The 25,759-nt window shown below is 51.0% G+C and overlaps 2 protein-coding genes across 3 annotated transcripts in view; both read left to right on the top strand.

Moving 5' to 3' along the window:
* The window catches only part of LOC144737441 (tripartite motif-containing protein 14-like), a 410,883-nt gene extending 407,820 nt beyond the window's left edge, over positions 1 to 3,063 (top strand). Inside the window, exon 6 of the mRNA XM_078620144.1 lies at positions 2,405 to 3,063. Within this exon, the coding sequence (XP_078476270.1) occupies positions 2,405 to 2,958 (554 nt within the window). The 3' untranslated portion in view covers positions 2,959 to 3,063. The remainder of the gene's footprint in view (positions 1 to 2,404) is intronic.
* Positions 2,405 to 13,187, top strand: LOC144737431 (uncharacterized). Of its 2 annotated transcripts, none has more exons than XM_078620109.1 (2): positions 2,405 to 2,484; positions 4,830 to 13,187. In XM_078620109.1, exon 2 carries the CDS (start codon positions 7,445 to 7,447, stop codon positions 10,256 to 10,258), a length of 2,814 nt encoding a protein of 937 aa, XP_078476235.1. In that variant the 5' UTR covers positions 2,405 to 2,484; positions 4,830 to 7,444; the 3' UTR covers positions 10,259 to 13,187. The 2 variants fall into 2 exon arrangements, with proteins under 2 accessions (XP_078476235.1, XP_078476236.1); XM_078620110.1 differs by lacking the exon at positions 2,405 to 2,484 and adding an exon at positions 2,675 to 2,757.
* The last annotated feature ends 12,572 nt before the right edge of the window (positions 13,188 to 25,759 follow it).

The following is a 25,759-nucleotide window of genomic DNA, read 5'->3' as shown; positions in this document are numbered from 1 at the left end:
CCGCAACATGTTAAAAAAACTCGTCAGCCTCTGGGCTACTGCCGTCTAAGTTGTTAACACCAACTAGTGAATGCCCAGCGCAAGGCACATACACTATCAGTGTTTTTTTGTTTCAGGTGGGCCTGCAGCCCATTGTCTTTTCCTGACATGTTGCTTGCATTGTCATATGCCTGACCTCTACAGTTTGAGAGGGTCCAACCCAAGGCCCTCCACCATCAAATTCACACAGTCTGCTAAACCTTTACCAGTGTGGCTCTCAATTGGCTCAAAGCCCAGGAATCGCTCCACCACATTCCCGCTGCTGTTAACAAACCGGAATATGAACGTCAATTGGTCCACATGTGACAAGTCTGTGGTGGAGTCACCAATGATTGAAAAAGATTTGCCATCCCGAATCTCATCTGCTATTGTTTGGCGAGTTTTCAGACTCATTAGCTCAATGAGTACTTTACATATTGTCGATGATAAATACGACACTGTGCCTCTTCCTTTTCCGCCAAACGTTTTAATATGTTCATCTAAGAATGGGTCAAATTGTGATAGCAATTCTAGGATGCCAAGGAAATTACCGTTATGGGTTGACCCAGACCGTTCATCATCTCCCCTAAACGCAAGTCCTCTTTCATCCAAGAACTTGATCACTGCTACAACTATTTTCAAAATATCCCTCCAGTATTTACATTCCCCATCGAGTTTCTGCATGAGATCCTACCAATAAAGGTCTTATATACCTGCCTGACACAGAGAGAATTTTGTTGCTTGAAATTCAAAAGATAACTTTTTTTTCATTGGCTGAACAACCAACAAATGAAATGACTTGGTGGAGACTATACACATAGGCCACACGCCATCGATTTGGAGGGGAAAAAATACCTCGTAAGAGCTGTCGAAAATTTGCATGTCAACGTTAGCATTATCTACTTTCGTGGATCTAAAAACAGACGGTCTATGGAAAAAAATAATGGGGTTTTCCTTAATATTTAAGTATGGATTTGGTCTCTTATATATGCGTTAGTGTATGAAAAAATATAGCTTTTGGCATATTTTTTTATGTTTCACAAAATCCCGGTGTATTTTTAATAATTGATTTATCAACGGCTAACTAAGCTCTCAAAAAACGACGAGCCCTCGGTCTCATTAGTTGGCTGTTTAGTGCAGCTAATTTGGTTGTAAGGGCATCTAGCTGGCAAAAATGGCAGCTAGCTAACAAATGTCTGTTAACAAGCTGAATCATATGGGCAGCTAGCTAGGGGAAATGGATAGCCAGCTAAATAAAGGGATAGCTAGTTACGGTAAGTCAAATAACGAACGGCTTGCTATAATATGACGCCCTTCAAACTGTCCTGTTATGCAGAATGATCTGACTTGTTGGTGAATGTTGTGTCATGTCACAGTATATTGTAGCATGCCAACCAGTGGCTCAGTTGTACAGAAGCACTGTACTCTCCTAGAGGCTCTCGTTGTAAGCATGCACTGTATGTACCAAGGGGCCCAGGTGTTACACTCGATGTATGCACCCAGGGGCCCAGGGACCCTCGTGGTCAACTCACACTGTAAGCACCCAGGGGCCCAGGGGCCCGAGTGGTCAGCTCACGCTTTAAACACCAAGGGGCCTGGGGGCCCTCACACTGTAAGTGCTGAGGGGTCTGGGGGGCAGTAGTGGTCAGCTCACATTTTAAACACCAAGGGGCCTGAGGGCCCTCACATTGTAAGTGCTAAGGGGTCTGGGGGGCCCTTGTGGTTAGCTCACGCTATAATCACCCAGGGGCCTAGTGGTCAGCTTGCGCTGTGCGCACTGAGGGCCCTGGCCTTCAACTTCCTTTGAAAGTCATGGGACATGAACCGCGCGCGGCCTGAGGCTTGGAGGCCCCCTGGCAGTCCGAGGTCCCGGGCCACTGGCCCCACTGCCCTGGTCCATAATCCAGCCTTGGACACCACACCAAAAAAGGCACTAAAACTCTGCATATTGCTAGAGGTTGACTATTACGAACTGGGACACGCAGGACCGTGAGTCCCTGTAAACAGGCGAGCCGTTGGGTGCATGAGGGTGATTGGAGTGGTTTGGTTGCGTTGCGAGTACAAACGGGTTCTTTTTTATTTATAAAGTCGTATACAGAGCACACAAGACAGACAATACTCCTGGGGTTCTGCCTGTAAGTGTGCATGAAAGTATCATCGATAAAAGTGTGGCAAAACGACCAACTGCCTGGTGTGTTACGTCTCTCCAAATTGAATCACATGCCCCATAATCCCTGCTATTATTCCGAATTGTTACATTTAAGATTATGTTGATGGTGAGGATGATGATCGTGATGTGTATCATGTTGATGGTGAGGTTATTGGTGATGGAGGTTAATAGTGATGATGGTGTTTTGTAGTGATGTTGCGATTGCTGTTATTACAGATGGACGTTCACCGACTCTGGATACAAACTCAGCTCATAAATGTCTCCAGATCTCATCGGATCTCAGGAAGATGACAATGGTCCGTGCCTCCCAGGCTTGCCCCCATCACCCACACCGGTTTGATCGCTGTGTACAAGCCCTCTGCTGCGAGAGCTTCTCGTCGGGCAAGCACTACTGGGAGGTGGACGTGGGGGGTACATGGGAGTATCGGGTTGGAGTCGCATATGAGACGATCCCACGGAAAGGAAGCGGTGATGCACAGCTGCTGGGAGGGAGCGACGCTTCCTGGAGTTTAGAGAAATGTGACGACAGATTCTCAGTGGTTCATGGTGGAGTGAAGACCTCGCTGTCGGTGAGGGGGGCTCCTTATCCCCACAGAATCGGGCTTTACCTGCACTGGGAGGGGGGGTTCCTGGCATTTTACCGCGCCGACTCCATGGAGGTGATCCACTATATTCTGCATAGTTTCTCGCAGCCTCTCTATCCTGGGCTGGGGGGGGGGCGGTATTGTAATCAACCATTGGAGATCGTGGATCTGAGCCGTGCATCCTGAGAAGGGTGAGAGAAACCCAAGAAACAGAGATGTAAACCCAAGAAACTAAGGGAATGGTGAGGTGAGGATGGTGAGATTGGAGTGGAAGGTGGAGGGGAAGGTAAGGAGAGGATGGGGAGGAGGGGGAGACGGGAGGGTGACGAGAGGGGAGGCAATGGAGAGGGTGATGAGGGAGGGGAAGGTGGAACTGAGCATGAGGTAAGGGTGAGGGTTAGAGGAGGGTGAGGTGAGAATGGAGGGGAAGGTGAGGGGAGGGTTAAGGGGATGGTGAGGGTGAGCATAGGGTGAGGTTCAGGTTGGTGTACAAATCGAAGATTGAGAATTTGAATGAAATCTGAATATGGAATCAGTGCAGACCCAGACTCCGTGTGGTCTCTCCTTCACCTGCAGTGCGTGCTCGCATCACACCTCCTCATCCTGCCCGCACATCACCATCATCAACACCACCACCACCATTATCGCCATCATCACCACCACCAGCATCATCCTCACCATCCTCACCACTACCATCATCACCATCATTACCATCACCACCATCATCGCTATCATCAGCATCGTCATCATCAGCATCGTCATCATCACCAATATAGTTCAGACAGATATGTCATTTATGGTAATATTTGATTAGTCTAGGGTATGATGTATTCGTTATGCACATTTAATAGATGGCTTTAATACCCCGTTCAACCACAAATACACATTTTCATACAAACAAGTATATTATATAAAAAAAAACTCAATCAGAGCACCAGTCATTAAATATGCAACTGACTCGCGGTCCAAAGAATACGTGATACTTTGATACAAATAAAACTGACAATGAATTAATCAACGGCTTAATTCACAATGTGATGTTAATGACATGGCACACGACGTAACAAGGGTAATCTGCTTTCAGTCTGCAGCATATGGGGTCGTCCATAAATGACGTCACGCGATTTTGGACGATTTCTTACCCCCCCCCTCGTCACACGGCGTCACAAAAAGTCAGACCCCTCCTCAAATATGACGTCACAAAGCTCTGCCCCCCCCCCCCAAAATAAAACATGCTTCAAATCGCTTTAAACTATTGTAATTGTAGTGCGTATTTAATGTGGCGCTGCACTCTGATGTTGTAGGATAAAACATTTATTTAAAAGTCTAATTTAGTAGAACGTGTTGTCTATATTTACTGTATTTAAAGTTGCGACTTTTGATGTGACGTCACAATTCTCAACCCCCCCCCCTTCGTCACACATCGTCGCAAATGTCTGACACCCCCCCCTAGGTGCGTGACGTCATTTATGGACGGCCCCTATGGTCTTTCACGCTAGCGTCGAGGTGACACGGCAGGCGTGTAGAACTCTTCTTCTGTGCTGGTGAATGTGAAGTCGCACACACGCACAGTTTGTTGACGATAGGTGACGACACAGCAGCCAGGTGGTCGATGCAGCAGCTGGTGGCTTGCAAGGTGTGGCCGAGTCTTAACGACGTGTAGGGCCGGCGATGTTTTTTTTATTACACGCTTTTATTATTATTACACGCTTTCATTTAACTCACTCTGTTGTTGTCTTATCCTCAAATATTGTAACTCAATTTTTACCCACTTCCAAATGTGGTATCGACTCCAAACTTGGTATACTTATGGCATACTGATGACAATACTATATTCTAGCATAAAAAAAACATGTTCTAAAACATTTTTTTACACGCTTTTTATTAACTCAATCTGTGGTATCCTCAAATATTGTAACTAAATTTTAACCCACTTCCCAATGTCGTATCGACTATAAACTTGGTATACGTATGTCGTACTGATGAAATACTATATTCGATCATTAAAAATTAAAAAATATCGATTTTTAAACGACATTTTTTATGTTATGTTTCAGCTTGGGTCTAATTGTTGGCGCTCAAATGACGTTGGCTGTAAATCACCACGGTCCCTTACGTTATGGCAAGCTTCGGGGCCACTTCATGGAGTCGTGGAGTACTGCCATTACTCATACGATACATTTCATTATAGCCTGTTTAACAAAAAAGTATTTTTAAATGTTACTTATTTCTTCAATATCCGTTGTACAGACGCTCGACTCCGTCATGATAACTATTCACAGGATTGTTGGTTTAAGAGTCACCTTTGGTTGGTTTCACTGGTGCTGTACATGGCACACGACCTTATAGCAAAGTTCAGTGCAATGCCTTTCCTCCAGCAGGAAAATATCGCTTCTCTTTTTCCTCCAATATTTGTTCTCTAACACTCCCATAGAGTAACTTTTAATCCTTTGCCATTGAGACGACAGCAAGTTGCAGAGTGGGGTGTCCCGTTCACTGCAGAATCTCGGAACGTCCAATCGGCTCAGCGTTATTTTTGTTTACCGAGGCGTAGTAGCAGCGATGTTTTTGTTTAAAACATTGTTACTTACCGCAGGGAACCGTAGCGACAAGACCGCCAAACTCTAGATAGCTGGCGACAAAACGGTGCCACACGCCCTCCCCCACATGGCCTTGTGGGAGCCTCGGTTCCTATCAAAGTTATTTTATTTTCGGTTTTTTTTCCGGTTCCTTTCCGATGACGTATACGCACGTATTATTTGATTCGTTGAAGATATGATTGATGACGTACATGTACGTCATATGAACGGAATCGTAAGGAAAAACTGCCAGTCTGAAGGTTTGCTTTTAGTATCTCCGGATCGGTTCCCTGGCCCCTGGCCCCTCTGGGCGCTCTCTGGGCTCTGGCCTTCCTCCAGTCGTTCTCTTCATTCTGGCACCCTTTTGCCTGGCCTCCTCTTCATCACCTCAAGATAGCCCATGACTAAATTATTTTAATGAATGAACCGATGAATTTAAGCAACTTATCTGACCGTTCCAGTGAGATATAGAAGTGTTTTCTCTCTCTCTTGTGAGACAATGGAGACCTTGCAAATGTAATTGGACCTCTACAGCTTTGACATCAATCTATCCTCATTTGTCCAAAATTAATGGAGTTGATGTGCGGGTGACCTCGTGTTCCATTCCTGATGCAGTGCAGCTAATAACTCCAATGAGCACCTGGAGTAGGGGATGTCTCCAGAACGTTATCGGCCAACCTCAAGGCCTTCCTACAGGTTTCTCATTGTTATATAGCTCTCAAATCAAGTTCGACTCCTGTCTGTGGTGCCAAGTTCCCATAATAAGAGAACATATATACTCAAACAACCGTTAACTAATTTGTATAAGTGTCCTCATCATTCTGATTCGTATGAAGAGACATACTATGTTTTTGACGATTAGTATTTAATTCATATTAACACGAATTTATATATATACACACACATATATGTGTGTATGGCTAATGTAATTAATCTCCAAAGTTGTGATTATGTGTGTCTGTTCAAAATGTTTAGCGTACTTCCCGACATGCAACAAACTTGAAATTTGCCATGTGGGTACTTTCCAGACTGTACACCATGCGAAACTTAAAAAAATACGCTTATTTCTTTTTTTTTGGCGGGGGAGCTCAATAATGCATATATTTTTGCACGGCAAGTGAGCTGTAACGTCAAATCTATCATGCATGTGTAGTGCTGAGCGCGCTGCGCTACGAACCCGGCGACCCGAGTTCGATTCCCGCTCATGGCCACCACCGGTGACGATTATTTTAACCGGTCCTGGGCCTCCCCTAGGTCGACTCGGCTTCAAACGAGTAAGTGGTATGGTGTGTCAACATTGCCACTGGGGAGACACAGGCGGCCGGGCGTGGTGAATCCAAGTCCCGGGTTAAGCCGTATAGTAAAACTAGTAAGTGAATAAAATAAACTCCTGTATTACCCACAGGAGAAGAAACAACAACAACACAACGTTGTATTTTAATGCCTTTTTATATTGATACCACACTCCAAACCCCCAAGTCACCAAGCAAACCATCACAAACATATTACACGTTACATATGTAGGGCTGTTACGGAGGGGCTGTATGTGCATAGGATCACACGGCAAACAAACACAGTGGGCGGAGCTCCGGGAGTACACGGGGTGGTGCCCGCAACGACGTCCGCATCGGGCAGCCTGGGGGGGGGGGGCTGCCCGGGGTGGTGATCCTGAGGGGGGTATAAAGGGGGATGAGAGAGAGAGCTCGGGGCTCAGTATTAGGATGAAGGAGGAAGACTGAAGACCGTCTAGCTAGAAGCCCTGGACTCCCCTGGGACGCCGCCCTTGTCAGGGCCGCGCAGGACCGAGCCAGCGCCGTGGTCCCGCGAACCAGAGATAGTCTCTGGGACTCCGGGTACCGTAGGCCGGCTAACCAGTGTCGGCCCAGACAGCCTCCCCTAGCCCAGTAACTGGAGGACTAAGAGGCAGGTCAGGATAGCTAGCGAAGTATCCCCAGCTATCCGGGTGAGGGGGCCGATACCCCCTCTAGTGCTGTCCTGTTGTGACCACTTGTACGAATAAATATACGTGTGCCTCAACCTCGGTGTCAAGCGTCCTCAACGGTACTTCAACTGGTGTCAGAACAACTACGAACATGGACACGCGCCGGACAGCTCGAGCCGGAGTACCACAAGGGGAGGACACCGCTGAAATTGTCGAGCCCGAGACGGCTCAACAAGACATCGTGCAGCCGGAGCCGGACGCACTCTTACCGGGGCATCACGATGAAGAGGAGCCGCCGTCTGAAGGGCTGAGGCTGGCGCACGCGAGGCTGGCGGAGCTGCTTTATGCAGCTGCCGCCACGCTTGAGCACATCACGCACCTGGGAGCTGGTGGACCACCATGGGGCGAGGGCAACCGACGTCCGGTGCGCCTTCCCGCCATTTCTACAGACTCGAAGTTTGAATCTCCCGCAATCGCCACGGCAGCTGCAGAGGGCGTGGCCGGGCTCAACCTTGGGTCCGACGTCGCTCTCGCTGGGGCAGCCGCGTCATCGCCAGTGGAGGGAGCGTCATCACGGCTGCGACAGGCGATTCCATCTGCCGTTCGCGCCGAAGCACTGCCGAGTTCCGGGGACAGCAGCCTGCAGGCTTCCACGGCGAACGCTGCGCTGCAACAATGGCTGCCTCCGCTTAAGGAGTTTGTTGCTGCGGAGGGCGACTGGGGCGGCTTCCAGAGACGCTTCATCGCCCACCAAGAAATGGCGAGGTGGTCGGACGCTGAAGCTCTCTGCGCGCTGCCAGCGCTCCTCGACAGCGATGCACTCGCCGCTCTTACGTCGGCGCCGAGGGAGCAGCGCTCCACGTTACGGATGGCGCTGCAGTTGCTGGCCGGGGTCTATGGGCCTTCAGCAGAATGCAGACAGCGGTTCTACGATCGCCAGCGGGGTGAAAAGGAGTCACCCCTGGCGTACAGAACGAGTCTCCTGGCGCTGGCGAAGACGGCCTTCCCCCATATGGATGACGACGGCGTAGACGCGATGGTCACGGAAAAAATCCTCTTGCTAGCAGACGACTTGGACATCGCCGTCGTTGCGCAAGAGGACACGGAGATGACTTCTCTCCAGGCTGCGCAGCTCCTCCACGCCAACCTGCTGGCGCTGCGACGGAGAGCCAGCAGGGCGGCGGCCGGGCGTGCGGTGGCTGCAGCCACCCTTCCGACGGAGGAGCTTTACGCCGTCGACCGTCGACGGCAGCAGGCGACGGGAGCACGGTCGGGCCGGGACGAGTCGAGCCGCCTCGACCGTCCGTCATCACCGCCGGCGCTCCCGCGTTGCTTCAACTGCGGCGTCCGGGGCCATGTCGCCTCGGGGTGCCGCTCTCCTCGACAGCGCGGGACGACGCCTCGACGGGACGCCGGCCCTCCTCCTCCCACGCTCCACCAACATAACCCGGCGAGTCGCGGCACCCCACATGTTTGGCCCAAGCACACACCCGTCACACACTCGCACACCGCAACGAACGGGGGGCCGACATTACGCTGCGACGGGCCAACACGCATCACTGCGGGGACTCGAATCGAACCCGGGCAGTGGTCCGTGTTGGCCCATCGCGTTGTGGCCGCGTCGTCGGGGTCGTCGGCTGTGGTGGGACACATTGACGGGGTAGAGGTACGCATCCTGGTCGATACGGGGGCATCGGCGACCATCATTTCCGAACTAATTTACAATATTCTACCTGTCCAGAGCCGTCCTTTACTGCCGGTTAACGTCCCATTCTATGCCGCTAACGGAAGCTCTCTTGGCATCATTGGACAGATTCGGGCGCAAATTTGTATCGGGGACATCAAATTGTCGGGGCCTATTTTTGTTTCCTCCTCGCTGGCGGTTCCGTGCCTGCTGGGGACGGACTTCTTGGCCAAAATGCCGATTCGTATTTTCATCGACCAAGGATGCATTGAGCTTCCGTCGGGACGACGTGTGGCGTTCCTGCCTTCCCCTGCTGCGGCTCGGACGGCGTGCGCAACAGTCCTGGCGTTCGTCGTTAAAACCGTTCGTGTGCCGCCGGGAGCTCAAATGTTAGTGCCTCTGAAACTTCGTCGGCCTTTCGCTAAGGGCGTTGGGGACCGGGGTATTGTGCTGGGACCGTCTAGGGCCGGGGTTAGTGGACCTCATTTGATTCCGGCCCAGACCGTCGTTAGAGGGGACGGGGACCCTTTCATCGCGGTCCTCAATGTGGGGTCGCAGACAGTGGTGGTTCCTCAAGGGACGGTGCTTGCTCACGCGACGCCGGTGCCCTGCGAGGAACCTATCGCGAACCACGTTGACACTGCTTCCCGGACACACCCACATTCGGACAGCGATGAAGGGTGGCTCGACGCGCTTTGTGCGGGATCGACGGACCTATCTAATTCAGAGCGCCAACAGCTTAGAACGCTACTGAGGGAATTTTCCGACGTTTTCAGTCGGAATAAATACGATTTGGGTTGCACTCATCTGCTGCGTCACAATATTGACACGGGTGACAGCGCGCCAATACGCCAAAATCCGTTTCGGTTAAGTCCCGCCGAAAAGGACCATGTCAAATCGGCTATTGATGACATGTTAGCCGCCGACATCATTTCTCCCTCCACCAGCCCTTGGGGAGCGCCGATCGTCCTGGTTAAAAAGCAGGACGGTTCGTTGCGGTTTTGCGTGAATTTTCGGCGCCTTAACAAAATTTCGGTTGCTGACGCATACCCGCTCCCACGGATGGACGAATCGCTGGACGCCTTGGCGGGAGCGCGATTCTTCTCCACACTAGATTTACTTTCCGGATTCTGGCAGCTGCCTCTGGACGATGATTCAAAGCCCAAAACTGCCTTCCGTACACCGCACGGCCTGTTCCAATTCAACCGGTTGCCGATGGGCTTACACTCAGCGCCGGCAACTTTCCAGCGTTTGATGGAATTGGTTTTGGCTGGATTATAATGGGAGTCGTGCCTGATTTATTTGGATGACGTTATTGTCTTTGCAAAAACTTTTGACGAACATCTCCAGAGGTTGCGGGCGGTTTTCCTAAAGATGCAGGCTGCTAATTTGAAATTTAAGCCCCAAAAATGCCATTTGTTACGCGATTCGGTGCGTTATTTGGGGCACATCGTGGGGCGCTCAGGTATTGCTACCGATCCTGCCAAAACGCAGTGTGTCAGCTCCTGGCCGACTCCCACCTCGGTGGGAGAGGTCAGGAGTTTTATTGGCTTCGCGTCGTATTACCGACGCTTCGTCGCTAATTTTGCGACGATTGCCAAACCCCTACACGCTCTAACATCTAAAGGGGTTCGGTTCCACTGGGGTCAGGATGAGGAAGCTGCTTTCTGCTCCCTTCGGGACGCCCTAGTAAAAGCTGCTCCCTTGATTTACCCAGATATTTCGAGACCGTTTTTGCTCGACACCGATGCGAGCAACACGGGTATTGGGGGCGTGCTTTCCCAGGTGGTTGACGGCGTGGAACGGGTGGTTGCGTACGGCAGTCGGGTGTTGTCTCCAGCGGAGCAAAGATATTGTGTCACCCGTAGGGAACTGTTGGCAATTGTCCATTTCATCCAACAGTATCGCCCATATCTGTACGGTCGGCATTTCACCGTCCGCACAGATCATGAGGGTTCAACAGCCATCGGGACAATTGTCCCGATGGTTGGAGGTCCTCCAGGAGTTCGATTTCGAAACCACCTACCGTAAGGGCGTTCGCCACACCAACGCAGACGCTCTGTCGCGCATGCCAACCGCCTCCGAATGCGCATGCCTCCTGGGGTCGGGGCGTTGCAAGCCAGCAGGGGACATGCCGGTTCCGGTCCTGGCGGCCGCCGCCGATGACGAAACATTGGTCACCGATGATATCGCGGAACAGGGAAGAGATTCCCTGCTTGGGTTGCCCGTTAATGAATGGGGGCGCCTCCAAATGGAGGATACCTCCCTCCTCGCGTTGCGTCGTCGCGCCGGAGAGAGGGGGCGGGGGACGGGTGATGCCGACGCATGGGGAATGCACGCGGGGTTGCTTATGCATTGGGACGGCAAATCCCATCGTCACCGGCTGGTGGTCCCTTCTGGGTTATGGGGTAAGGTGGTGTGGGCTGCTCATGAGCGCCTCCTCCACCTGGGTACCCAAAAAACCCTCGCCTTGCTCCAGCTTGATTTTTTTTGGCCGGGCATGACAAGGGATGTCGCAGATCTGTTGGCAGCATGCCCTCGGTGTGCGCAGCGCAAACCACCGGCACGGGAGTCAAACCCGCCCTTGCAGTCCATCAAAGTCTCCAGAGTGAACGAACTTGTCGCGCTGGACATTCTGGGCCCATTCCCCGCCACCCCTAGGGGCAATAGATATTTGCTTACCGGGGTGGAGTACTTTACGCGCTGGCCTATGGCCTGGCCCCTGGCCAATCAGTCGGCAGCAGCCATCGTGGACGCCTTTGTCCAAGGTTACGTCATGGACAAAGGTGCTCCGGAGCGGCTGCTGACCGACCAGGGTAAACATTTTTCCGGAAAACTCCTCAAACAAGTCTGTGATCTCCTAGGAACGAAAAAAATTCGAACCTCTCCCTATCACCCGCAAACTGACGGGATGGTCGAGCGTCTGCATCGCACCATCACGTCTATGTTGTCGCAGCAGGTTTCGGACTCACAGACCGATTGGGACTTGCAAATTCAAGGGGTTCTAGCGGCATACAGATTGGCTCCCCATGCTGCGACGGGATTTTCACCCTTCTTTCTTATGTATGGCCGCGAACCTGACCCACCTGTTCGGGCACAGCTGCAGATCTCCGCGCCGCTGGGCAAAACAAAATTGGACGAACACGTTAAATTTAACCTTGACAAACTGACTGAGGCGCGGGATGCTGCCAGGCTAAATTCTGACAGGCGTCAAAAGGCGAATGAGCGCCTCAAACTGGCTCGCGCGCACGTGCTGCAGTGGAAGCCGGGGGACAGGGCATGGCTGCACTGTCCCCCAGGTACCACTCGCGACCTCCTCAAAACTCGTGCGGCCGTGGCGGGGCCCCGTCGAGGTGGTCGAGGTTTTGCGGCCTCAGTGCGTTCGCATCAAATGGGGGAGGCGCCGGTGGTTTGTACACCCCTCTAGGCTAAAACCATTCGTTGCGGTGCGAGGCCCCACTCCACACACGCAGGGCCAAACATGTGGGGGGTCGACCGACTCGGAGGGTCCGTCTCTGCTGCTCTCGCCTGATGTGTTGCCGGCTGTCCCGCCCCCAGGTGCACCAGGAATGACGGGCTCACGCCCAACAACCCACACGGGGGATGCCGAGGGTCTCGCGACTTCAATCGCGAACTCACCTCGGAAGGGACAGCCGCCACCGGATGGTCCGCCATCCGGGGTTGCCCCGTGTGACGGGCCTGCGGCAAGGACGCGCGCTAAAATGCGCAGACTCTTGTAATACACAAAAAGAAGAAAAAAAAAATATTTTCTTATTTTCTTTCACGTGTCATGGTTACTGTGTGCTGCGTCGGTGGTGTGCTCCTGGCACACTGTGGGTGTTGTGTTGTGTGTGTGCTGGGGGTTCCTGGCGATTTGTATATACGTTGTTTTACGGAATTCGTATTTATTCGGGGGGGGGTGCGTCGGGTTATTTTCCCTTCGGGGTTTTATGGTTATTGTTGTTGTTCACTTCGCGTTCCGTTGCAAAAATTGAGGCACACACGGGGGTCAAGGGGTAAATGTACCTTTATTTAAATTGTTGCAGCCGGGACGGCTGCGAGCTGTGTAGGGGGGGGTGATGTAGGGCTGTTACAGAGGGGCTGTATGTGCATAGGATCACACGGCAAACAAACACAGTGGGCGGAGCTCCGGGAGTACACGGGGTGGTGCCCGCAACGACGTCCGCATCGGGCAGCCTGGGGGGGGGGGGGGGGGGCTGCCCGGGGTGGTGATCCTGAGGGGGGTATAAAGGGGGATGAGAGAGAGAGCTCGGGGCTCAGTATTAGGATGAAGGAGGAAGACTGAAGACCGTCTAGCTAGAAGCCCTGGACTCCCCTGGGACGCCGCACCTTGTCAGGGCCGCGCAGGACCGAGCCAGCGGCGTGGTCCCGCGAACCAGAGTTAGTCTCTGGGACTCCGGGTACCGTAGGCCGGCTAACCAGTGTCGGCCCAGACAGCCTCCCCTAGCCCAGTAACTGGAGGACTAAGAGGCAGGTCAGGATAGCTAGCGAAGTATCCCCAGCTATCCGGGTGAGGGGGCCGATACCCCCTCTAGTGCTGTCCTGTTGTGACCACTTGTACGAATAAATATACATGTGCCTCAACCTCGGTGTCAAGCGTCCTCAACGGTACTTCACATATGTCAATCAACCAAAGCGATTTTGAAGAGTGATGTATGCTGATAATTAATAACATTTTCCCAAGCACACATGCATATGTAACAATATATAACCACCTCTATGTATTTAAATTGTTAACCAGTTGTCATCATGAATGTGTTCAATAAACAAGCTTACGTGATCTCAATGGTCTTGCCCAATTTTTTTGAGCAAACTGGAAGCCAATGCTGTTCTAATCGAACCCTGCCATCCCCTGAACTCCCAAGCAGATCCCATTGTGGACAATGACTTTGTGCTTTGTTACCCCAACCCAATTGCTAATCGTAGCTGTGAACCGTCTACCGTAATCTGTTCTGAACTTGATTCCAGCCAGCCGCGTTCCTAATGGCGTCTCGACTTTCCACACACAGAGAGGTTAGACGTTCTCCCGGTTGGAACTCAATCTATGAATTTACCGACGGGTACAAGAACGATTTTTGCTCTCCCGTTAGTGAGCGTGAAGGTCGTGGCCTTCAGGAGGTTGTGCCGTACGTTCACTTGGATTTTCCTCAGCTGGGCACCGCTGACCTTGCCACTGAACTCATACCGTACACCCGAACTTTCTTCAACCACGTCCACAATTATTTCAGCACTAGCAGTTGCCGCCCGCTTCGCGGGCGGTGTGTATATGCTTGGTTGATGGGGAGTTGAAAGTGGCTGGACACAATATACATGTTTTGGTGATTGTTGAATGTTTATTTTTGTGAGGTTATATGTATTTTTATGAGACGCTCAATCGACAATATTCAAGAATGCAAGTAATTGAAATATAGAATGCAACTTATTCAAATATCTGGCGACACACGATATTCTTCGTGTACACTCCGTCTTCCTCCTCGTCGTCAGGTCCCTCAATAAGCGCCTTGATGTTGGATCTTGCCGTGATGAGGGTTGCACGTCACAGTCATGAACAAATCCGGCTTACCAAATTCGCGCACCATCGCCATGGAGTCCTGATACTGCGAGTACATGTATCTCTGACCACCCGTGAACGACGCTGGAAGTACGACGCGCTGTCCGACTTGATCAAGGAAATGACGGCGGCGGCTTGGCTCTGGATGCACTAACATGCCTGTGTCACGATCGTATTCCGACACTAAGCCTTCGTTTTCGCCTAATGCAACCACGCCCTCATGCAGGTACGCATCCAGAACTCCCTTGTAAAGATCCGCTCGAAGTGTCTTCTGGTTTGCCGCGACCCAACGCAGACTCTCCTGTTCGCACTTGGCACGGTGGTCAACCACCCACTGCTGGAACAGTCGCCCGCCTTGGTGGAGAACCGACTGGTCGTGTTCCTTCTGGTAGAGTCGGTACGCAACATGTTTGCGAAGCGCCATTCACGTCTTGTTCCGATACGTAGCGCCGTTCGTGTACTCATCCGTGTACGTCCAACCCAGTTCCCCGAGAGGGAGCAAGAGAGGACATTGAAGTGAAACGTAGATGGAATGGGTTTCGAACAGTCGCAAAAGCCCACCTGACCGTGGGAAGAGAAGCAAGTCTCGGTTATTCGCCGTGTTGCCGTCATCAATCAACACAGCAGCAACCTCCGTGGCGGTGGGGAGATTGTGCGTGCGGGGTCCCGCATAGTTGTTTGCACGCAGACGAAACACGACGTTGACGGGGTTGTCGCCGGCTTCGATCCTGCTTCTCATCCGCTGACCCATTGTAAGGAACTCGCGCGCAAACGGGTTGCACATCTCCATCATGTGCTCCAAGTCCAACAGCGCGACTCTGTTCAGGCCACTAAAAATCCCCTGTCGGCGAGCCACTCGTGCTTCCACATCTGGATCGTACACATAAATCTGCGCAAACTTGGGCTTCGTTGTTTGACCGGCTTGATCCGTATATGGTAACAAAGATCCCAAGAAATGGCCCATCGCTCCTTGGATACGGTATGAATACACGCCTCTCTGCTCTTGGACACTTTGATCTTCTGCTACTGGGTCGAAGCGGCGATTGCTGAAAAACGCACCAAGCGACGTAAATGCAAACACTTGATTGTACATGCGTATCTGCTTTCGAAACTCATCATCTTGGTACCACTTGCGTAGAATGGCCGGTGCAGGCTGGAGTGGCGGAAGAGCGACCTTGCCGCCAATGCAGCATGTGATCGAAGACTTGCCCGGCCACTTCCATGCTCGACACTTTGAGCAAACGGAAGTTGGCTCTGGTAGTTTGTGTCTTCCTGCGATGATATTCTTCCCCGAAACTCCCGAGACTTCAAACTCGTCTTGGTTGGCGAGGGTGGCCTTGTAGCGCTTGGTTCGCCGTTGAATGCGTCGCTGTTCCAGCGTTTCCTCGACCACGTTTTCTGTCCTCTCCATTTGCCGTTAGTACTGGCGCTGTCGCATCTCCTCTAGCTGTTCTTCCGTCATCCTGGCGAGACGTTCAGCTTCCAGCTCAGCATGGCGTCGACGCGCTTCCTCCTGCTGTTTTTCCGTCAACCTCCCGCGGCGCTCTGCTTCCAGCACACTGTGGCGACGTCGTTCTTCGTCTTGCTGCTGTTCCGTCAACCTTCGGCGCCGCTCAGCTTCCGAGTTACTGCGACGATATCGTTCATGCAGTAGTCGCTCGGCAGTCATTCTCGAACGACGCTGGGCCTCCAGCGCAGCGCGATGCGCTCGCTCAGCATCTTGTTGAAACGGAGATTGCTCAGCACGTCGCTTTAGGCGACGCAACTCCTGAAGGCCTAGTGTGAGTTGTGAATCCTCCCGCGCTGCGGCTCGAGCAATGAAAAAGTGAGGGTCGTCTTCTTCTTGCTTACCTTCTTCAAGGTCCACGTGGAAGTCGCCGGGAGAAATAACATGATCGTCCATGAGGACACCCTGCATATCACTTGGTTGATCCATTGCGTCGTTGCCAGCGTTGGTTGCTATGCACCCTTCATCGATAGCATTCCCCAAGTAAAGCTCTGACTTTGGCTTATTGAACCGAAATCGCTTCATTCGGCGGCGATTGCAGCGACGATCTTTGACCTCCTTGGGCTCGCAGGCGGCAGGAGTTGCATGTACGATTTGGTTTTTGTGCAAAGCGTCCTCGAGCTCCTCTCGTGTGTCTCTGTTTCGCTTGCTATAGGGATTTGGATGAAGCATTATCCTAGGTGAGGGTGAGTATGAAATGGTTGAGCAGCTTAGGCACCCTCTCCGTGTTCCACGACCAGTGCTTGTAGTAATCGTGGTGGCTGTGGTGAGATATCTGGAAGTCTGCGTACACAAACGTGACGCGTTAGACAGAAAGCCTATGTAAACCGCGTTGCCTCTCAGTCCGTGACATCTGAAGCACTGTAGAATATATATCTCGCTGTACTGTTGCGCACGGGTACTGGCAGATAAAGTCCCCCCGACTGACGCACAAACGTTGTGACGACAGATATAATACACGCAGTGCCTCTACCCTGCTCGCTACCAAGTCCCTACATGACCGCCAGCTATGTTCTTGCGCGTTCAGAATGTATTTTTTACCCAAAGATGACCCTCACTTCCGCACGCACCACTATCCACCATAAGCGCACACTGGCACACTTACAGATGCAGCGTTTTTTATTTAATTCGTAACGCAGCATCGATATGCGCTCCACCATCCACCATGCCCTTGCATTGCAAAGACACAGCTCCGGTGTGCGTGAGCGTGTGCGCCAGCCACAGTGGCATTCGTCAGCAATGGCACCGTTCCGGTCGCACACAGGTTGGCCCCTGCATCCTCTGTCTGTATGTACACACACAGATCCGCTATGGGGCCAGCTGTTTTTTTATTTCGAAAATGTTATTTGTCGGTGTTATGCCGTCCATGGAGACGTGATCAACGTCAATACATGTAAATGGTAATAAGCCGGATGAAGCGAAAAGTAACCATTGTACCCATCAAACAGTGAGCTCGGTTGCCCCATGGGGGTATTGAGCCATGGGCGAAAGTCCCGAAACTGTAGGGGGCGCTACGCAACTGGCCGTGGTCCCGGCAGGTGAAGCTGGCAGCTCAGTCCGCGAAGACTCAGCGTATAGCGAGCCCTGCCTACTCGTAAGGTAAAGTTGTTTGGGGACTCCACTAATCGCAGCACGCAGCACCCATTTTTACAGAAAAATACATAAATATACGTATATAACCGTAACAACCATTCTCACACTTGCATACACACCACACTCACACAGCGCAGGGTCTGCGCCCACAGTGCACTGCAGCACTGCGACGCAGACCTTGGCAGATCTATGCTATCACACAGCACTTACCTTCTGTGTGCTTCTGCATGTTTGGAAATGGACGACTGACTGACTGACGCGTGCTGCCGCCACAAAGCACGCAGGCCACTTTGAGGCAATTAAATGTAAGGGATAATTAATTAGTCCAATGAGATTGAAGGCGACACCGACAGAATTTCTCGAGCGCTGGTTTGATATGTAGGGCCGGGAACTGTGCAGGGCCACTTTGCACACACTTGTTTCGGCCCAATGAAAGATTAAGCACAGTGGTTTCAAGGGAATGAGCGCAATATTGATGGAGCTGCATACAAAAGAGTGGTCAGTTTTGTCCATTGGGCCGTCGAACCGAACCCCACCAATAATGAACAGATTTTATTGAAAGTTCTGGAATTGAAAATGTATGTGGCTATCTGATTAGTGGAGGGTTCTTGGTTGCACCCGCGGACGTTCGTCGTTGGGGAGATATCGCCACGAGGACGCAGTGTTCGGCGGGTGCAACTGCAACACTGTACCTACAGTAGATTTTCCGTTGCGACCATCACTCTGAATATGGTGTTGCGTGAAAGTAGGTGCAATTGTTGACCGAAGAGACGCTCTCGGGCGGCAGGTTTATTTATTTATATTTTTCGAATGAAAGTGAGCTGTGGCTTTTTGCCGGCTGTTTTATTTATTTTTTATCGAATCAGAGCGAGCTGTTTCGGCGGGTCCGTAAATAAATAAATTAACGTCCAGACACGCACGCAGACGACCAAACCAGCGTAGTTGTTTAAAGAGATAGGCTTCTGGATACGAAATGACCCAGACCATGTGTAAATACAGACGTACCTCGCCGAACTCGGTTAGTTACAATTAATGGAAACTTGCCTTGTTCGTCAAACTGCGTAAAAAAAAACATATACCTTGTTGGAGAAAAATAGGGTTGTGTTCCTGGGTCTAAAATTATAAGGCCATCTCTCTTTGTTGAACTAATTCTACGTGGTTTCTGCCCTCGTTATTGTACTCATGCTGTTGTTCTCAAAGTGTGGTATCCAGATCACCAGTGTGGTCTGTGACGATCCTACATTGACTAAATTACCCTAACCCTGAGATCTGAACGCCCCCCCCCTCTCTCAACCAAAATAAACATATATCTCTATACAAAAACAACTGCTTATGTTCTCTTCTTGGTTCTTTCGGTAGTCACGTAGAAGGGAAATAATAAAATAATAAAAAATCATCAAATAATTGTATTTTATTATGTTTAATTTTTATGAAACATAATAAAATAATTGTATTTTATTATGTTTTATTTTTATTATTTTATTATTTCCCTTCTACGTGACTTTACCGAAAGAACCAAGAAGATGAATCCCTGCAGTCACGAAAGCTTTAAATCGAAATGCTTATGTTCTGGTAATATGAATGTTCTATCAGTGGTATGTAGAGATAAGTGATTGCGTTTTGTCACCAGCGGTGGGGGTCTGGGTGGTCTGCGGACCAACTGCTCAATGCATTCGCCAATATGAACATTTGTGATGTGCCATTGTGTGTTGAGTATGTGTAGCATTATCACACTAGAACATACATTGTAAATAAAGAATGCTCGCAGTCGATTCATTCACACCTTCCTACAGATGCAACACTCACGGCACTACTTGTTGATGTGGAGATGCTAAGATTACAAATCTTAGCAGTGTCAAACCACATGTAACCTAAACAGCTTACCCGTGTTCCAGATAGCATACCTTATTCGACACCCGTAATAGAGGTTTTCTGGGTTAGATCACGTAAATATAAATGTCATCAAACCCGTCACCAGCTGACATAGTCCATTAGTATGGTTTGTCATGTAAACAAAACATTTAAATGCATTACTAGTTCAGCACTAACCAGTGTGTTGGAGAGTAAACCCACAACAACATTTACAATTCGAGTACTGTGACGTTTTGGCAGTAATTACAATCAGCATCATCAGGCGACAGCCAGAATTGTGTAGAAATCCACCTGTTTCGGTCTTAAATAGAGGAGGTAAATATGATGTCTTGGGGGTTGATGCCCTCCTCCTCTCCCCCTTGGACCTCCTCTCCTTCGCGCCGGGCTGCCGCCGATCGAGTGATCGGCCTCCCCACACCAGCGTCCTCCCTGTTGGACATGGCTCGTGGCTGGCTCCTCACCATCTCGGGTTAACCCACACACTCCTCACGTAACCCACCACCAATGCGGAGATGGCGATGTGCACGCGCGTGCCCGTGCCGGTCCACGTCGCTCACCCCGGCTCGCACTAAAATAGCGCGGCTGCTGCCCCAAACGCGGGCGTAGGCAATAGACTACTCCGGCGCGCAGCCTCATTCGCCACCATGCTCAAATTACTGGGTAATAGCTTACTACGGCGCGCAGCCTCACTCGCCACCATGCTCAAATTACTAGGTAATGGCTTAATACGGCGCGCCGCCTCACTCGCCCCCATGCTCAAATTCCCTGTCATTGTAATACCCCGGCGTCTACAAACTACGCTGTGTCTGCGGAAACTAAGAGACATGTCTCGGGACCGTGTTTGTGAACATAAGGCAGATCTGAAACACGGTAGGACCAATACCTCAGCCGTGGTTGATTATTGTGATGGTCCTGGTGTGTCATCTAGATCTGTAGTAGATGATGCAGGGTGTCTGTAGTGAGAGTCTGTACCCGTGTGGTCCTGGTGAGTGATCTGGATCTGTAGGAGACGATGTTCAGCCCTGGAGTCTCACCTGGCCACCTCGTCTGCTCTCCACCGCTCCCTTAAACGCGTTGCCTGCCCGGCCTCTTCGCATCTGCAAGAACGCCCTTGAGTCAATCACTGAAGAGGTCTCTTTACCTCACTCTCATCCCCGATCTTACCCACTCCATTTTCCCGAGCACATAGCCCCGAGCTACGTACTGGATGGAGCAGAATGTGCTTTGCATCGATGACAATGGGGTTTGGGGGGAGGGGGGTATGGGGGGGGTGAGGGAGGTGATGGGTGGTCAAGGTAAGAAGTGGCCAAGTCAAGACAGGAGATGCCATCTGACAGAGATTTTCTTTTTCGGTTGAAGCTCTTGAAGATCCGAACCGAGCCAGACTTTATGACTTAGCTGTTGGTGGAAAGTTCCACAGTCCCAGTGGAGCCATGAGAGTGAAGGATTAGAGAGTTCCACAGTCCGGGTGGTGGTATGGGAGTGAAGGCATGCGGGGCACGCGCGAGGAGGAGCTAACGGAGGAGCGTGCGCGGCACGCGAGAGGAGCGTGCGCGGCACGCGAGAGGAGACGCTGGTCCCTTGTCAGGACCAGCGGGGTGTGAGGAAGAGTGGAGGCGCTGAGGAGGGGGCGCGTGCGGGGCGCGCGAGAGACGACGCTGGTCCACAGAGGAGACCATCGGGGTGCGGAGGAAGAACTTGAATAAAAGACCAACGGAGACCAGCAATGCCTGACGGAGTCTTTTATTACACCAGGATAGTGACGGCTTAGACAGTTCCACATTCCGAGTGGTAGCACGAGAGTGTAGGCTTAGAGAGTTCCACAGTCCCAGTGGGTATATGGCGGGTGACGCCCACCTCCTCCACCCCCCCCTCGTCCTCGCCCACTTCTCGCCAGGCCCCCACCGATCTGGTGATCCCCCCCCCGCACCAGCGTCCTCTCCGAGGGACATGGCTAAGTGGCTGGCTCACCACCACCCGGAGTTACACCACCACTAATGAGGAGGTGGCTGTGTGCACGCACGTGCCCGTGCAGGCGCACGTCGCCCACGACGGTTAGCGCTAAAAATAGCCATATTAATATGCACGCCCCCCCCCCTCCTGTGGATCGGCCTTAACCCGCTGTACAAACACGCACGCGAGCGCAAGCACGCGTGAACAATGACGGTCGTATAGATGGTAATAGATGCGCACCTTCCACACCAACCCCGCGATGACACCCTGCAGCCCCGCGTTCGCTCTCTCAAGCACCCCGCCCCGCACACAGTCGCTCCACTCAAAAAAACACAGACACCACGCCGAAGTTCACCCCCCCACACACACAAATCACACTACACTGATCTTCTGGACTGAAGTTTATTAATGGCGCGTCTATAGGAAACCCTGTGCGGCCCGGAGTAAATATTCAGCGAGCAGCGCCTAGCCTATCCCTATTCAATCCCTGGGTGTACCCTCACCCTACTTTTCACCTCGCAGACGCACTCACGGTGTAGCACAGACGCGGTGAGAGTCGGAGGGATGAGGGTATGAGAGGTCTCTGCTTGGGGTCGCCAGCATCCCCCGGACCTTGCGAGCGGCTGGGAGTCGGACCGGGCAGCTGAACGGCTGGAGGAGAACTGCTCAACGTTTTTCCCCTCCCTCCTTTTATGCCCTCGGAATCCGAAGATCCAGGGTCACGTGGTGTTATCCTGCGCGGCCAATCGGGTGCCCACCTTTCGATTTTAAACCGATGCCCCGCCCTTACCTGGAGCTTTACTCTCCGGTGCGCCTTCACCCATTGTCTATGCCCCCCGTCCTCCCCACCCCGGCCAAAACTGGTTTGGTCAGGGTGACCGTCCGCGGAATACACAGCTGCAGTCGCTCCATGAATTTTCCTCCCACCTCCTCTTATGCACTGCTCACGGAGTGTTTGCCCTCGAGGCCCTATCTCCCTGTGCTGTGAGTGTCTCATTGCAGTTAGCCCGGTGAGCTTCATTGCACCCATACAATTTTAAGCCAATTCACGAGGGCCGCAATGCAATTTGGCCTGGGGGGGGTCGGCTAATCTCCTGGCACTGGGAAACCGTGGGACATCCCCAGGTGACCCCCCCACGAGACCCTACGTGGGTGCGTGTGTGTGTTTAGTGGGGGTGTGTGTGCGTTCGTGTGGAGGGGTGCGAGGGGATGGCAGCGCCGGCAGAGTTGCTCCGTTGCGGTGGCACCACAGGTACCACGATAGCAAAGGCTTAGCGAGTTCCACAGTCCGGGTGGTGGTACGGGAGTGAAGGCTTAGAGAGTTCCACAGTATGGGTGGTGGCACCAAAGTGAAGGATTAGAGAGTTCCACATTCCCAGTGGTAACACGATAGTGAAGGCTTAGAGAGTTCTACAGTCCGGGTGGTGGCACGAGAGTGAAAGTTTCAAGTTTCAAGCTTATTTATTAGGTATAACCCTGTGAGCAATGTGGCTCTTGACTCGGGTGTAGCCGCAACAAACAAAAAGATGAACACAGAGCATCTTAAAATGATGACATGCAACAAAAACATTCAGGCAAAACCAGCAAAATCTTACAGAAAAAAACTATCGTAGAACAAGACTGTGTGCGAAAATCCCAATGGGATTTAAGTACAAAATAATAACCAAAAGACAATTTAGATGAAAGTTATCAGGCTAACTCAGTACTTCAACAAACAAACATGGCTTATTCATAACGTTTCTGAAATCATCAAAATAAAACTATAAAAACAATGTAACAACAGGGATCATAGGAACTCTGATTGCAATTGAACAATAAACAATATCCATAACATGTACAATACAAACTTTGTAGCCATAGCCACTAGCATGAGTTATTCCATAACAGCACAAATATCAGCAGTAGTATCATACTATATCAATGCACCTTTTAAGATCAGCACACGATAATAAAAACTTTAAATCATACTTTGCAGCGGACATCCGGAGTGATGCATTTAATTTCAGGCCACTCAGCATAGCTGTCGCAGCAGGGGGTATACAGCTCCTCAAGAGCAGTTTCGAGTGCAAATCTCACAGGTAGTGATAAAGCTTAGAGAGTCACACAGTCCCAGCAGAGCCACGAGAGTGAAGGCTTAGAGAGCTCCACAGTCCCAGTTGTGCCACGAGAGTGAATGCTTTGAGGGTTCCACGTATACAGGAGGGCATGGATTTGATCCCGACCCTGACGATGCCTGCTGTACATTTGGAGTTTGCGTCTCTCTCCCCGTGGCCGTGTGGATTTTTCTCCGAGTCCTACAATTTTTCCCTTCACATTGAGAATAAACGTGCGTTTAGAGAGTTTGGCTGCAATACATTTCCACGTGATGACAAGCCACTTCATTGAGCTATCATTTGTGGCCAGGACGCCCCTAAAAAAAGCTCATAGCTTTACCTGGTAAAATAAAAAGTTGAGTTTTAATATGGGTCTCTGTGGGACTTTATGGTTCTCTGTGAGTCTGTATGGGCCTTTTTGAGTATGGGTCATTGTGGGTCTGTATGGATCTCTATGAGTATGGGTTTCCGTGGGTCTGTATGGGTCTCTGAGTATTGGTCTCTGTGGGTCTGTATCGGTCTCTATGAGTATGGGTCTGTGTGGTTCTGTATGGGTCTCAATGAATATTGGTCTCTGTGGGTCTGTATCGGTCTCTATGAGTATGGGTCGCTGTGGGTTTCTATGAGTATGGGTCTCTGTGGGTCTATATGGGTTTCTATGAGTATGTGTCATTGTGGGTCTGTATGGGTGTGTATGGGTCTCTGAGTATGGGTTTCTGTGTGTCTGTATGGGTCTCTATGAGTATGGGTCTCTGCGGTTCTGTATGGGTCTCTGTGGGTCTGTATGAGTCTATGAGTATGGATTTCTGTGGTTCTGTATGGGTCTCTATGGTTCTTTGTGGGTCTGTATGGGTCTCTATGAGTCTGTATGGGTCTCTGTGGGTCTATATGGGTCTGTATGAGTATGGGTCTCTGTGTATCTGTATGGATCTCTATGAGTATGGGTCGCTGTGGGTTTCTATGAGTATGGGTCTTTGTGAGTCTGTATGAGTCTCTATGAGTATGGGTCTGTGTGTCTGTATGGGTCTCTATGAGTATGGGTTTTTGTGGGTTTCTGTGGGTCTCTATGGGTATCTATGGGCCTGCATGGGTCTCTGAGACAGAGCTGATGTATGAACGCTTTAAAATTTAACTCCAAAGGGTTAACACGTAAAGAAGTAAAGAAAATATTATTTCCGTGCAGCCACGGATGGAGCGATGAGTGGGTGCACCTTGGCTGTGCGTCTCGCATTAAACTCCTCGCGGCGAGGGCATTGCCAGCCAAATTGTAACTTGAGTCTTTGCCTGCTGAGGGAGAGGTTAACGCCTCTCAAAGTCCGACAACTGGGATCCAATCCATGGCGCGTGACCAACGCGTCCGCAGTTAAAGGGGGCAAGAGGCAAATGCCTCCGATTTGCTAATCTAATCAGTTTCAAGGACAATGCATACATTACCAGTGTGTTATTTGTTTGCATTTTGACTGCAAGTATTGTGATTAATGCAGACATGAATCCTAGTAAAAAGGCTTCAGTTTTGTTGCCAGAAAAAAGGGGAAAAACCCTATTATTATATTTTGGTACTGACAAAGGAGGTCTAATGATGCAGGGAGGATGTTAACTACCTCGCCTGGTATGCAGGAGGACGTGGGTTCGATTCTGACCCTGACGACGCCTGCTGTATAAATGGAGTTTGCGTCTCTCTCTGTGTCCGTGGTCGCGTGAATTTTTCTCAAGGTCCTCTGGTTTTTCCCACCACATTAAGAAACATGCGTCGAGAGTGTTTGGCTGCTATGAAATCCCATGTGATGATGATATCAACCACTTCGTTTTGCTGATATCATTTGTGGCCAGGACGTTTCTAAACAAACATTGAATTTCTGTGGGTCTCTGGGTGAAATAAAAATATATTTTTTGTTTAGTTTAAGATGGAGAGGGGGTGAAGTCCAAATCGGTTTTCTGGCGGGGTGATTAAACTGTTTGTCTTGGATGGTGAAATCTATTGGATTGTTAACGCTATTGACGAGACACTTGGTGAGACACTGGGTGTCTCATCAGCAGTCAGGCTGGCTTGACTGCTGATGAGACACTGGGTGTCTCACCAGCAGTCAGGCTGGCTTGACTGCTAATGAGACACTGGGTGTCTCATCAGCAGCAGTCAGGCTGGCTTGACTGCTGGTGAGACACTGGGTGTCTCACCAGCAGTCAGGCAGGCT

This window comes from Lampetra planeri, chromosome 69 (genome assembly GCF_965212315.1).
Source record: "Lampetra planeri chromosome 69, kcLamPlan1.2.h2, whole genome shotgun sequence".
Classification (NCBI taxonomy): domain Eukaryota; kingdom Metazoa; phylum Chordata; class Hyperoartia; order Petromyzontiformes; family Petromyzontidae; genus Lampetra; species Lampetra planeri.
Note: the sequence above shows the minus strand (reverse complement) of the source record. Positions and strands in the feature narration are given on the sequence as shown.

What these genes read in the sequence shown, in the direction of transcription:
- LOC144737431 (XM_078620109.1), top strand. Translation starts at nt 7,445, where the DNA reads ATGGACACGCGCCGGACAGCTCGAGCCGGAGTACCACAAGGGGAGGAC.